The sequence below is a fragment of the Apaloderma vittatum genome, unplaced genomic scaffold (genome assembly GCF_000703405.1).
Source record: "Apaloderma vittatum isolate BGI_N311 unplaced genomic scaffold, ASM70340v1 scaffold34445, whole genome shotgun sequence".
NCBI lineage: Eukaryota > Metazoa > Chordata > Aves > Trogoniformes > Trogonidae > Apaloderma > Apaloderma vittatum.
Window position 1 is genome coordinate 1 of NW_009715976.1, and position 15,541 is coordinate 15,541.

Sequence of the window (15,541 nt, forward strand, 5' to 3'; positions counted from 1 at the left end):
CTCAGTGGCCTTCCCGCCTCCCCGAAGCGTCGGGAGTCAGGTGAAGACGCGCTCGTTTTAGCATGTGTGCAAAATTGAACGCCCCGAGTCTTAGAAAGCGCCTGTGCTGGGCCCGGGAACCTGCCAGATGAAGCCTTGTGAGCACAGCGAGCTCTCCGCTGAGGTGAGAGCGAATCTCTCAGCCATAGGTTGACAGGATGCGTTAGAAGTTCCAATTTTGGCAATTCTACAGCGTACTTTGACTTGGTTATTATAATAATAACAATAAAACCGTTTAAGCCAAATTCAGTAGGACTTGTCAAGTACCGAAGCTGGTGAGACTATCAGAACTTACTAAAAAAATCCAAACAAGCCAAGAAACATTGCTTGAATTTAATTTTGGAAGAGACAAGAAGGAACGTAGAGCAAACAAGTAGATTTTGGTTAGTACATGAGGCTGTGGCAGCATTTAATCTTGAAAGAGTCAGTGTAAGTGCTTATAAGTAGACCAAGAAGTGCTTGTGAGAAGGGAGTTTCTCTGAGCGCTGACACGCGAGGACTGAGTCATCTGCAGCATTATGGTAGGTTATGGAATTGTTTCGAAAGCAGATGGGCTTAGAACTAACATGTAAAGTTCTCCACTCAGTACAAAATGTGGTGCACTTTTGGTCAGAGAACGACACAAACTCTTCTCAAGTGGCGTAACAGTCCTGACACAAGAACCAGGTGGTTTCTGGCTGCATGCCAGCACCAACACGCACGCCCTTGGCAAGCAAAAAATTCGACATGCCTGTAATGCACATGTGTTAAAGGAAAAATGTGCTTCCAGCTGATCATATTCAGGGAAAACACTAGTGTACAGGGCAGCACTTACAGAAGTAAAAAAAATAAAAATCCCCACCAACACCACAGACAATTCATTCTGAAAAAAAAAGTAATTCATAGTGAAAGACTATACACCTCTGCTAATTGGAAGTCTTTCCTTCAAGCACCAAGAGCTTGCCCTCACCAGAGCCGAAAGAATGAGTTTTAAAGACCTTGTGAAAGCCACTTTCTGGTTATTTTCTGGTGCAAAGTTTCTTTCCAGTTTTCAGACACATTGCCAGGGCCTCTGTTGTTCAAAGCTGAGTATAATTCTGGCAGATTCTCACCTATGTTACTGTTTGAATATTTAGAATTTTGTTAAACTGCAAATAAGTTTCTCAGCTGTGTCTGGCAATCATGTTTCTTTTTTAAAAAAAAGAAGCTTATATGCAGTCCCACTGAGGGCTGGGATAGAAGTAGACATAGGATATGATTCTTTTTTATCAGGGGAATGGAGGAAGCAGAAATAAAGCTACAGAAGTAAGAAATGTTTCCTAAGTATAGCACTCTCCACTTGGTTGTTTGGGTTTTTTGTTTTTACTTTAAAAATATTAACCTTTACTTGTTAGGTGACATTTATTGACTGATGAGTGTCTGATACATTTTGGTTAGTACGGAAACAAGGTAATGCCATTTTCAGCAAAGGAGCCCATGGATTACTGCTGTTGAATAATAGATAAAAATCCAGTGGAAACCAAGATTCCTGAATTCTGCTTGTTACTGTACACTTTTTATGGTATTATGAGCATTTAATAGCTCAGGTTTATGACTGCAGTGCTGTACTGCAAGCTTGTTCTTCTGACACAGCCTAGAAGTCAGGAAAGACTTGACTGGAGGCAGGTCCTATATTTTCAGAGCAATTAAAACTTACCTTAAGATTACCAGCACACAGACCATGTAGGCAGCAAGCCTTTCATGCACTTTAGCATCCCTTAAAAAGGCTGCTTGAAGGTTTTTGAAATGGAGCTTCATTCTGCAGCTCCTCAAGTACTGAGTTGCGATACTTTTTTTTTTTTTCATGTGTGCAGGGAGTGAGGCCAAATATGTGTTTGATCAGAGGTATGGAAGTGTGTACTACCACTGATTTCAGGGAAAGTTATTACTTGCTTTATTCAACATTCTTTCCTTCCTTGACACGTACTTATGCCCTAGGTACTTGCTAGGACATAAACAAGTAGTCCACAGAATTTCAGAAGATGCCAGATGTCCTTCAGAGTGTACAAACCTGTTTTGCAGGCTGTGTCGCACATAGGGATTGTGTAAACTCAAACACGACATTTTTAACAGGGCTAGTAGTTTGTTTTTCCACTTAGGAACAGCTGGTATTCAAAACAAAACCTAAATGGAATAATGATAATTTTACTGGCAAAATATCTGCTGGAATGGAAATAGTCATGTTCTCTGGAGGTTTTAAAGCATTGTAGAAACTTTTGTTGTTTAAATCTCTTTTGCATCAAAAGGTCCAGAATAAATATACTAACTCTCCATTTAATAAATACTAAAAAGCTTTTCTTGTTGAGAACCACCCATATGAATCCATCATCTCAACTCACTTAAGCTATCACAGCACTGCTTAGAAAAGGAGAGGCCGGACCACCTCGGGGTTAACATGTGGGGACCATCTGCAGAGACGAAGTTCTACGTCCTTGCGCTGCCTTATGGCACTTGCTAGACCCTTTGCTGAGTCAGCATAGCTCATTACATTTAGCTACAGAACAATCCATTTTCTTTTTCCTCCTGGGCAACTGAGATGAATCAGCTTTTAAGAGTTGTTTGACAAATGCTAGAGCTAGAATAAAGGACGAATGGGGAACAGGACTGCTTTTTTAGTGAGAGCATATTCACATATTAAACGTATTAAACTGTTCACATATTAAACTATATCAGCGTGGCTTCACCACTAGTTTGCAGCCAGCAGTAAGTCAGTCCTATAGCAGTGAAGTGGAGGTCCTCATTCGTATGTTAGAAATGGTATTCTGTACTTTAGTAGTAACTTTCATCCAGGGTTCTCCCAAGCACTTTACACCCTAGCAGATATACCTATGAAATATCAATGTTTGACTTACGTGAACTGAAGCAGAAAAGAAAGATATATTTCACTAGAAGACTTCAAACAGGTTCAAGCAGTTAACAGTTCACCACCAACAGGTAAGCTTATTGAACTCCATAAAATAGCAGCAGTCTAAGGGGGAAGAAGAGTGGTTTTAGGGTGCTGGGAGATTAATGAATTGACTCTGTTTACCTTGAGATCAGATAAACTCCTGAGCTGCAGCAAAATGGGATAGAAAGCATTTGTCTGAGATTGGGAGGAGCAGGAAAGGAGTAAGACTTCCCTTTCTGGTGTAGCAGCAAGCTGAAATTAAACTGACACACGGTGAGCCATGCCCTGAAATTTGAAGGTGTTCAAGTATGTACATTAGTTATGCACTTAAATGAGCAGCCTGGTACTTAGAATTGCTTTGAAGTCAGAATGAGCCTTTGAAAACAAAGGCAAAAGAACAAGTTATTTACCTAGGAGGAAGCAAAGATGAGAGTACAAAGTAAATTATTAAAAGAAAAATAGAGGAAACTGGGCTCAGCTATGAAAGTGCCATTCTAGAAGCATAGCTCGTTGTCTGCGGCTTATGGGAAAGAAGAATCTCAAAAGACACTGTAGAAATTAATTTTAGCATTACTGAGAAGAAGCAGGTGGAGTTAAATGAGTCCAGATAGTTTGTGTGGAAAACATGAATTAAAGCTGTACCTAAGTACAGGTGATATACGCCTCCTCCTGAAGGGAGGCTGTGTAACTCTTACACTCTGTGTAAGAGTTTTTCTAAACACCTGTTATAGTATTAACGAGGCCTGACACAGAACTGAAAAAAAGACTGCACTAATTTAAGCTTGCTTAGGTGAAAGCAGATTATAAATCAATATTCTTATAGCTCTGGCAAATTCTCTTTTCAGGTAATCTGTGGAGATATAGTTGAGAACTAGAGAACAAAAAACACACAGTGTTTCAGCTTGATGGCTTTTTCAAGAGCCAAGTCTACCCTAAGCTTTGCTTGTGTTCCTGGAAGCATAAATGAATTATAAAGAGGCTTTTATATTTGCACAAGACCTCACATAATCTAAAGTAAGATATCTTGACCTGGAAACATCTTTTCACTGGTTTTTCTAACCCTGCTACTTAACAAATGCTGTTTCTGACCTGTTACTCTCCCTCTACTGGACATTCACATAATTGCTGTATTTGTGTTTTACATTAATGTATTTTAAGCTATTTGATTGGAAGAGACTAAAATAGTTATGTCTTTGATTTACCACGTGTAGCACCATAGCCCTCTTCCACAGTCATAGAATTACTCCAAGCTTGCAAAGGGGCATCCTTAAAGGAATTTAGCAACTTAACTCTTACACATTTCATTGTGGATTGGTGATGAGTGTTTCTGTGCTGGATTCTTCTTTTTGAGGTCTCCGATGTAGAATTAAAGCCTTGCTTTTAGAGCAGTTAAAGAACATACCGCAGACTTCAAAAAGGGCATAAACCCGATTGTTTTTACTTTAGATTGCAAATGAAACACATGGGTCCATATGCCAAAAATACTACTTTATAATTCCATGTCCATCTCTTTACCTCTCAAATACTTCATATGCTTAGATTATTATTTTGCAGGGCAGTCATGTGTCTTTCACTTTTCTACATGTATACAAGCTTTCGTTCTCTTGCTTTTATATCTATAGAAATAAAGACTGAAAGATCTTTCTTACAAGTGCCATCCCTTTTTTGTCCAGGGGCCTTTAATTGGAGTTCTCAACTGCGTGATCTATTGCTTAATTAGCCTGTTGTTCAGATTTGAAAAATCTGTAAGTTGGATGCTAGCTAGTTCTCTGTTCAAGGTGCCTCTTTTTGAATGTGGTCATTGCAGTTTACTCCTTAGATAGAATTTCTTCCATGGTTTAGGCAAGTAGTTTTGCTGTTAAAACTTGTTTGTAATGTGTGGGGTTTTTTTTGCTATCAAAACTCAAAATACACGAAGATGGGGGTTTGGGTGTGCATATTGTGAAGAATCTATATGTCATTTATAAACTACAACAGTTGAAAACATTGTAAACAGCAGGATTGCTTAATGTGGAAGGAATATGCTGAGCAAAGAACGCACATCCAAGGAAGGGAAAAATGAGATCATTTTAATGATGTATCCAGTGACTGAGAACTGGAAAGGTCAGAGATCAGAGCTCTGTTCAACTGTTCGTATGCTTTTATCTTCTGCTTCATTAAATTTATTTTCACCTATAAATCTGTTGGACGTGGAGAGTAAATACTACAAGCCTAAGATACATAGATTCTCTGGAAGTGATAAGTGGAAACAGAGGATGTTTTTCTCCCTGTGACCTGAGACAGATGCGAGAATCTCAGGGGCTGGGATGCTGAGTGGACTGAGCACCGATGATAACTTTCAAGTGCCAGATTCTCAGGAGATACTCTTCCACTGGCTGTAAGCTAGTGTTGTTATAGGAGACAGTAACAGCAAACTTGCAGTTCTGGATAGCATAAAAAAAATAACCAGCAAAGGTGGCTAGCATTTGAAGTGGGGTTTACAGTTTAACACAGAAGCGTGAGTCCTCACTGTCAGAGAGATTTCAGCTGTACCTCAAGTAATTTTACTAGATTGTGTTAATAAATAATGCTTTTGTGAGATAATGAAAGTGTTGAACTTAGCACTGAAAATACCACTCCAGGGTGTTAATGCAGGGTATGTAACATGCTCTTTACTCACACTCTTTATTACTGCAGTGACTCCCTGTCACAGAGAATCTCACGTCCACTGCTGGATTCCGTAACATGTAGGCCAGATCTCCTGCCTTATACATGTGGTAAGAGTTTTATAAGACTTATTTTTCATATGGAAAGTTTTACGCGCTGGCTGTCTGTCTCCAGGGAGGTGGGAATAGAAAACTAGTTCCATGTGGGATTTTCATGTACTTTCTTTTCCCTTTCTTAATTCTTCAGAATTAAGTTGAGGGAGCATTTTGTCCATTGGAGATCCCTTCAGATTTTAGTTTCATAATGACTAAAACAAAATGGCATTATTGTTATGGAAGTTTTAAAAGTTGTTCTTCTATAGCTATTTAACATATTAGCGTTGTTGTGGAAAATAATTACTTTGTTATGAAACTGTGAGAATGAAATAGTGAGCTTGTTTGTAAATAGGACTAATTACTACAGAATCATTCTGTGCCAGTATATTTATTCTAGAGAAGACAATTTGCTTGGGGAATTATTCTGGAATAGGAATGGCTAAATCAGTTACAATTTCCCCTGTCTTGAGAGAGAGCACATATTGGCACTGTAATGCTGTACATGGGAATCTGAAATAAAGTAATTGTGTGTTATCTAAATTTGTCCACAAACACTAAATGGCTAGAAAGTTTGGTTAAGATTATTGGAAGAAAAGTTCTTGTTAGACTTTAAGGTATGCCAAGCACTTTATGGCTTTCATAGGTATTCACGCACATTTATTTTGGTTGTGACTCCATTATTCCTGTTCACATTATACCACTAACTCGTTTTAGTTTGTTTTGTCCATCTGCAAAATCAATAAAATAGTAGTATATGGAAGATAATTTTTCCAACACAAAATATAAGAGCTTACATTAAGAAATGAAGAAAAAAAAAGTTATGTTCTGTAAAAACTATTGCACCAACATAAAAATGTCACTGGCATTCTAACAAGTATTAGCTTAATCCAAACTTGCTTGCACATTTATTGTTTTATTCATTGTCCTTAGTTACATAACTAATGTTGACACATGTGGAATGTCAGACAAATGAAAAGGTATCTTCTTTGCTCAAAGGGTTTATACTATATTAACGCTGTTTTTCTGTACTATGCACTTAAACTTTTCCATAACTTGGTTCCTAGCTAAGTAAACTTTGAATGTAGTGAGGGATACAGGAGTTGTCTGAGATTTAGTTGTCAATGTTTATACTATTGTTATTTTAATTATTATTTTTAAGGAACATTTTTCTCTTCAGTTGTTTTGTTCTTTAATCTTTTTTTGGAAGTACCAGATGTAGCAACAGCAACATCGCTGTTTTCAAGGCAGTGGTCTAATTAAAATGTGCTGAACCAAACAGGCAAAATCCACATTGTTCTTGATTTTGCACTGTGCCCAAGTGACATTAAGCAACATTGTGTCTAAAAAGAGCATTGTTCTGTGAAGCTTGTAAAAGTTAATGAACACGATGAATCCTTTAATAACCCTTTGCTTTTGTTTATTAGCAGTGTGTAGTCCATTCCTAGAACAGCTTATTAAACCATACACTTAACAAAATATGGATTTTTTTTAGGAGACAACAGTCTGTAATACTGCTGTTCTTTGAAGTGCACTGCCTTTGGGGAAGAAAAAGTGATGGGGTTTTTGTATGTGCGTTGATCTCACAGATTTTTATGGTTTTATGATGAGATGACTTATAAGGGCTAAGCTTTAGAGGATTGGAGATGACTCAGACCAAACCTGTACTGTAAGACTTGGCAGTGTAGGTCAGTTGCCTTAGTGAGTGGAAAAAAAATTTACATGTGCTACCCAGAAGAGCACAAAATGCCCAGTGTAGAACCAGCTATACAGCCAGAAGAATTCCTTTGTCAGCCTAGCTAATGCTGTTTGGGAAGGGAATGTAATAGTCCTCGCAGAAAACCCTCTATTTCTTGATAAATGCTATGTAATTAATCCAGCAGAATTTCTGAAGTACAGTCAGGCAAAAAAGCTGGCACAAGCATGAACAGAGAAACCCCAAAGCAGTGTCAAAACAAAGCTTTGTTGTTGAAGTTATGTGTGGTAAATAGACCTTAAGCTACTGTTCTCTGAAAGATGAATTTCAATGTTTATTAACATAATAGTATTACTTTCTTTGGTTTTCTGTTTAGAGTTTTCATTTTATTATTTCAGTGATGAAACTTGCAGTAGCTTTTTCAAATTAAGTAGTGAAAGATAACATTCTCCTTAACCTTTTTTAGGTGACTGATTTCTGTCATGTAAGTAATGCCAATTGACATATGCTAAAAATGGGCACTGAGAAGGGTTTCTGAAAGTTTAGGCTCCTCCAGATGTGTAAAGAAACCAACAGTCAAACTTGGGTTTGTGTCAGGAAATGCTCTGGCTGGCTGCTCAGTTCTTGGTGTGCCCATATTCTGCCGAAGTGGCATGTAACTCCAGGGCTTCCACTCACACAATAGAATATTGTAAATCTACACTGTGAGTGTGTGGGCGCAGCTCCAAAGTACTACCTGCTCGTCTGTGCTGTGACCTACCTGTACTCCCTTCACCAGCAAGAATTACTTGATTTCTTGAAATCCTGTTGTGTAGTTTGATACTCTAGTAGAATTGACAGCATGCTAAAATGATTATTCTAAACAACAAATAGGTAGGTTTGAAGTTCAGAGAGGAATTGTCACTGGTCAATAATCACGTTAGGAGGGCAAAGAAGTGTATTTCATATTGGTCTTTGTAAGTTGTCCCTGGGTGTCACTCTTGAGTCAGGTTGAAACATTTCAGAAGCAAATCTAAGAATTGTTTTTACTTTTCTTTCTTCTGTTGTTTCTGCAGCTGACACTTTACTTCTTAAATTTATTTTCCATTATGCTCTGTAATGATGTCAACTCAAGCAGGCCGGCTTGTCTGGATTATATTATTCTTAGAGGATATCTTGGGGAGTTCTTGAATTTAAGTTAAAATAATGTAACTGCAGAAGTACCTTCCTGGCAACACTTTGTGGATTTACAGTTAAATGGCTGATTATTATATTTGACAAATCCTTTCTTATTTTGTACAACGCTACTAATTTCTGTCATCCTTTTGGGAGCAAAATCAAGTGATGAGGACAAAGCGTTTATTAGTACCAACATGTAACTCTTATGTGGGAAGCCAATGCAAGCCAGAAAAATGCCATAACTGAGAAAAAGGCAGAAATGTAACTTCACTGGTAAATAAGCCATATATTTCTTATTCTCTGAAGGTAAACATCCCTGTAGGAGGTCCATCAGTATCCAGTCATGTCAGACATTTTTTGTGTATATGTACAGTCTACACAAACCAGTGTGCAGCTTAGAGGATTTAATGTGTATTATACAAGGCAACGGATAAATTATTATCATTTCATAACATAACTACAGTTTCTAAGCCATAGTATCCTTATCTTAATGTCCCTTAACGATTTATTCTAGATGCTTCTGTTTTTTGTTTCATTGGTTGGCTGAATCCAATATTCTACTTTGTGAAGAGCTTCTCAACCTATTAACTTTCTCCTATTAAAATTACTCAAAAATTAAGGTTCCCTGATGTCTTCCTTACTCTTATAGCACATAATTTCCCCTAATCCGTTTTATTGCAAGTGTCACCACCCATCTATATAATAACTATCAAATACATTTTCTGCACACTGCACCAAATAATCCTCTTGAAGGGGTTGGCTTTTTCTGGCACAGTTTGACACTTGTTTTTGAGAATGAACACAGTGTTTTACTGAATTGAGAAACAGTTCTGTTGGATTAATTTCTGCTTTGAAAAGAAATATTTGCTTTTTAGAGGCAAATCCCCCAAAATGTAATTTCAAAACTGTTCTATACATACTTGTCTTCAAGCAGTTCTGGAGAATCTCATGTAGTCAGTGAAAACAGGAAATAGATTTTGAAATAATGTGTGTTTTTATGTGTAGCAAGTTCTGTCACTGAGAATTTATTGCTTATCAAGATCTTCTGATTATACGCTTGCTTTCAGATCCTTGCAAAGTAGGACTTTTGAATGTTAGCAAACAAAGCCAGCAGCAAACAAAGGCAACAGTCCATGACAGCTGTAATCCCTCATAGTTTTTCTACCATTTCTCGCCCCTGTTTTGTCATTACATACATCAATAAAATTATATATAGCTAAGGAGAAAAGACGGTGACTCATGGTGGTTGTTTATGTGAATGACACATTAGAGACCCTTTACCATCACTGCTCCCCAGTTTGCTATGTGTGAAAAATGTATCACTTAATAATGAAGGATTTGTGTTTTGAGGCACATCTATCAAAAAAAAATCATTTATCTCTAAAGGCTGTAAGCTTTGGGAGATAGGCGCTCAGCCGTAGGTGGAAAAGTATCACTGTAACAGACAGCAGTATTCCCCAGAGCTCTGTAAATGAGCCATTTATTTGATGAGAAGTTTCCTAGAGTTTGATTGAAAAGATGAGACTTCTTTGTATTTACTTCTGTGTCTTATGGTAAATGTGCTTGAAATCTTAACTAGCCACACAGGAAAACTGTTTCTGGCTCACTGATTATAGAGACTGCAAGCCACAATATCTTATGATCCCATATACACAATATCAAATAATTAGACAGAAATTAATTTCTACTGCAATTAGAGTTTGACAGGCTTTTTAAATGAAGACATGGGCACATTAGTTCATGAAATTTGTACTTCCGTGGTGGGCTAAGGTCTTACCCTCAGTAAGAGCCGCAGCTATGGAGTCTTTTTACTGAACACATCAAGACTTCAGTTACTTTTCCATAAATGTTAGCTTCTTAACCAAAATGTTATTCCTTTTGCTTTCTTTTTTTCCAGATTGTCCAGAAATACTGTGATCTAGTCAGGAAAACATAGGTCCATGTCATGAACTTACAGCTCTTTGTTTCTTCAGGCCATCCTAAACAGATTGAGACCAGTCCAGGCTACCTTAGATTTATGTGAGTTAAGACAGTTGTTTGAAAAATTTTTGAGCAGTGTTTTGAGAGCTGTCTGGTTTGCTAAAAATGATTCATCTCATCTGTTGCATAATAGTATCTTTTGGAATGTATTTTACTTGTAAATTATTAATGAAGTGTTTTTCTTTGCTTTAGTGGAGCACAGAAGCCTGAAGTTTGACTTCAAACTTCCTTTTGAATCTCAGAAGAATCTCAACTATAAAACCTGTGTATTTTCCAGAAGGTTGTTTAAGGGTGTCACTTTACATTCAGAAGTGAAATTTTTAAGTATCAGGGATGAAATCGTATCTGCATCAACTACATCAGATAAAGTATTCTTACTGTCAGGTGTTAATTTAGATGGTGGTTGTGTTGTGAGAAAAGAAGGCCTAGGGGAAACCTTGTCACCATGTTCCAGTATTTAAAGGGTGGCTGCAAAGAAGATGGAGACGTTTTTTACAAGGAGTCACATGGAAAGGACAAGGGGTAAGGGGTACAAGTTACTCTTGGAGAGATTCCTTTTGGACACAAGAGGAACATTTTTCACAGTGGGAACAATCAGCCATTGGAATAATCTCCCCAGGGAAGTGGTGGACTCCCCAACATTGGACACTTCTGAGGGCTGACTGGACAGAGTGCTGGGCCATCTTGTCTAGGTGGTGCTTTTGCCCAGAAAGCTTGGCCCAGATGATCCTTGAGGTACCTTTGCATGGGTTTAATAATCTTCATTGGAAGCTCTTAACAAATTTTAGTAAAAATTACATTGTATTGTTCCTGAGAAACAGAAAAATATTACCCATGCACATATGCAGGAAGGTAGACAGTCAACATTTTCTAATATTTCTAGAAGAAAGCAAGCTACCTCCTTCACCCTTTGAATATACCTTGTAAGTATCTGTGTACATTTTTTTGTTGACTAAAGAAACTACATGTTTTTACTTCTGGAGTGCTAAGCATTGTTTTTTTACTCTTTGGTCAGTGATACAGAATGTGGGTAATATACACCCCATAATACAAAGCCTAAAGCTGTGCATCTGGCCTGCAGAAACCACATTAAGCAGTTCCATCTGCTAGAGACTAGAATATAGATTGCTTTGTTAGACTCTTCCACTACAAACAGTTTGTCTACTCCCACATGGTGCATTTGATAGGAAAATAAATCTCATACATAGTAATGTGGGATGAAATTACAATTCCTTATACAATATTTTTCTTTTCTCTTTTTCCAGTCAAAAACTATAAATAAGCCTGTAATTCTATGTGGCAGTGAAACTGCATAGAGGCAGTTATTGCAACTTGCTGGGTCTTACTGGTTAACTTTGTATTTAATATAAATTCTATTAGGTTAAAAAGTCAAGATACAAATAAGCTGGGTAAATTATTTTCGTTGTGGCAGTCTGTTATCGAAGCTTTTTTTTTCCTGGGAGAAGATGAAATGCATTTTCAGAAATGTTACAGTTGGTGCATATACAGAGACAGATCTAGGGATGCTCAGTGCACCCCATCACCTGGCTGAGAAGGAGGTATCATATACTCTCTATCACAAGAATGAAAGCTATTGCCCATCTATTTTTCCATGCTGGGTACTGCAGTTTTAGTACAGTGAGAGCTCTGCATTATGGAAAAATAAGGGGAAAAATGCAGATAATGGTTTGAATTAAAATTATAAAATATTCATTTTTCAGTTTACGTTGAAGAGAACCTAAGGAGAGACTCAAGTCTCTTCAGGAATTGTCAGATGGAACGTGCTCCTCAAATCCGTTACTCTCTCGGACCAACGCTCTTTCCAGAAAAACACGGCCTTGTAGCGTGGGCTGTCTTCAGCGGCAAGTTCATAGATCCACTCCGGTTTGCTGTTGCAGTTCTTGCAGCTCACATCTCAAACCACGGAGCCACTGAGCATGATCAGAATGTCATCTGATTAAATTTCTCATATAATCATGGTTTTAAGCAAAAGAACCAGCTAAAATCCCCCCAAATGAACCAAGCTAAAAAGCTGACAAACCCCAAGAAGACTAGCTAAATAAGACTAATTTGGAACTGAGGAGCAATTTCCCAGTTACTGAATCTCTGGATTTTGTCTTTCCATTATAACTGAGGGTCTTAGTTGTGTTTTGTACAACATAATCATGAAGTAATCGTTGTATTTAACAGTATCTCATTTAAAATCAGAAAGCCATTCATTTACAAAAACCAATTCTTTCATCATCCATGTGTTCTAAGTATTATTGTCGATTCAGGGAAACAGGTACAAAGAAAGTTGTTCAAAGAATGAGTAAGTGGCAAACCTAGAAACTGAACTGGTTTTATCTTCTTGCTGCTATGCCTCCTGCCTCTATTTTTTTCATCTTATACTCCTTGGACTGGAGAACAAAAAGTAAGTGTTGTATAGTTTGCATATTACAGGAAAACATAATTACTGTGGCCCATAGTTACTGTGAAAAACCCCACAAAATTCTAAAGATGAGAACATCTCCTGTTGGAGATGATGAACTCCTGTTGGAGATTTTGCTTTTCTGCAGTTTGTAGTGTTTAGCACCTGTACAAGAAATGTCTTCTATAAATAACTATTTTCTGTTTCAGGCAAAATTTACATTGAAAATTATCTTGGTGCAGCTGTTCAGTTTTTCTACAGTTGTGAATTGCCCAAAAAGGAACAGTAATTCCTTGAGGGCCCCAGAGCTAAATCAGTTTCATTTAACATGATACTATGTAATGGAGCTGTGATCGAAGTCTAACTATTATTGCTAGCTTTTCTTAAATTTGCTAAAACTGAGAACTGAAAATCCCTTTATAGATGATCCTCACTCTTCTACAATTTCTGTGGCTTTCCAGTTCCATAATTACTGGCCCTGATGGCACACTGCCCCAAAAACGAATACTTTGATAATTTGCTGATGTCTTGTAAGCCTTGTCATCTTCGATGTTCTAGTACACCACCGCCTTCGTGTGAAAACTCCTGCCATAAAAGTAAGTAATGTTTCTGCAATACTTTGTGGGTATGTGGGATGTTTTCATTTTGTATTTTACATAGAACTTTAAACACAGAAACTTAAATCTGAAATGTGGAAAGAGTTTATCAGAATAATATATGGGCTCAAACAGACTAAAAACATATGCAGTGTGTCCTGTATGAGTGTGTGTGTGTTATGAAGAGTAAATTTTTAAAGCTCTCAAGCATTACTTGAGCAGTCACTCAATAGAAACAGAAATTGCTCCTTTGATATAGAAGAAGTTTTATGTGTTGGACATTTTTATTGTTCATTTTTTATTGTTTATCTTTAATTTAATGCATCTCTTGTATTTCCTAAGGGACTGATTCAAATGGAGTTCTTTGGATTTGTTTGGGCTTAGGAGTAGTTCTAATGCTCACTCTGTTCACCGTAATGATCTTGTATAAATGGAAGCACCTAAAGCAACTAAAAGTGAAAACCACAGGTAAATAAATAATATTCTTTATCAAATAATTTTAGGTCATGGTACATTTTAGCTGTCTTGTATAAATGTATAAATTTTGCATATAATTTATATTCCAGATTCTGATAACTGTCTTTGTTGGATTGTTTTGTATTCCTCAAACAGTATCAGTGAAGCTATAAAAGTTATTAGGGAATAAAATATCCAGATAATAACTTGTAAAAACAGCAATCTCTGTTGTTTCTGGATCATGTCAGGATTGTTTTGTTGCATATTTGTACCTAGTTTTCTTGCTGGTGTTTGAGAAATCATTTATGAACCTTCAGTAGCAAAAGATCTTTATAAGGCTTTCGTCTGCTTCTCATTGAGTGCAAAAGGAATTCTACCCAGGTAGAGGACACACACTCAATATTAGCTTTCCATCTTCTACGACATAAAATAACTTTACTTAATATTCTAGCCTGTAAAAAGGATATGTGGTATATTTTGAGAAGGTGAAAAAATTAAGTTATTTTACAGTTTACAAATACTAATATTTGTGGAGTGTTCAGCCAATAAATAATAACTGATTAGAAAACATGTTTGATTGCTGAGATGCTTATCCTGAAGTACAAGAGGCATATTGTCATGGAACAAAAGATTATCATATGTAACTACATCTTACAACTTTCACTAAGATTAGGAACATAGTCGGAATATAATGAAAATTAGATTTTTGAATAACTATATGGCTGGTATGATGCATGTACTGAATTAACTTCTGTACATTTACAGACTCTTCTGTGGAGCAGAATAATATTGTCAAGGCTAATACTGAAAGCAGTGTGAACGGAAAAGGAATTGGGCACTCACTTCAAAGTAAAAAAATAATGTATTCGGTAGAAGAATGCACCTGCAGTGACTGTGGCTTGGTAACACCTCAGACTGGCTGCGAAACTTCCTTTCCATTACCAGCTACAGAAGAAGGAGCTACTGTTCTAGTTACCACAAAAACTTTTGATTATTGCAACTATATTTTGGGTGCCAGGTGACTAGAAGTATATTTTTATTGTGTAACAAAGAGTTATTTCAGTATAGCTATTAATCTTACTACTTGCAGTCAGTGGAGAATGCTAGTCCATCGTCCTTACAGATCTTACACTGAGTTTTCTTTAATATTGTCCTATTATTTCTAATTCTAGTATCTCTTTGGTCAACTATTTCTACATTGTTCTCGGGTACTAAACTAGTTATTGGAATCTTTAATTTCTGAAAGTGCCTACATAAAATGGCTTTCTCTGCTTTCAGAGGTAGTATCTGCTTACACCTGATAGATACAAACCCACCAATAAACAAGTTTGCAAATACGTATTTTATGTTGAACTCGGATCATGTGCCAAATATTGCTTAATGCTACACAAGGGCACTTCCAAGAGTCAGAAATTAAGGCCCACGTCCCACCTCCAATGCTGTCCAGTGTAATTTCAGGCAGCCCCTACGATGCTCGCGCTGAGGGCGCAGGGACACCCTCGGCACCTCCCGCGGCCCGGCGGCAGCTTCCCGCCCTTTTCGCCGGCGGCAGGAGCTCGCGCT

At 37.3% G+C, this 15,541-nt stretch overlaps 1 protein-coding gene across 1 annotated transcript; it reads left to right on the top strand.

The window, feature by feature from the left end:
• Positions 1-13,407: 13,407 nt before the first annotated feature.
• TNFRSF17 (tumor necrosis factor receptor superfamily, member 17) lies at positions 13,408-14,996 on the top strand (the record flags this gene model as incomplete). Its single annotated transcript, XM_009869361.1, has 3 exons — positions 13,408-13,522; positions 13,865-13,990; positions 14,744-14,996. Coding segments are annotated over exons 1-3 (494 nt in total), but the record flags the coding sequence as incomplete, so codon positions are not given.
• Between the last annotated feature and the right edge of the window lie 545 nt (positions 14,997-15,541).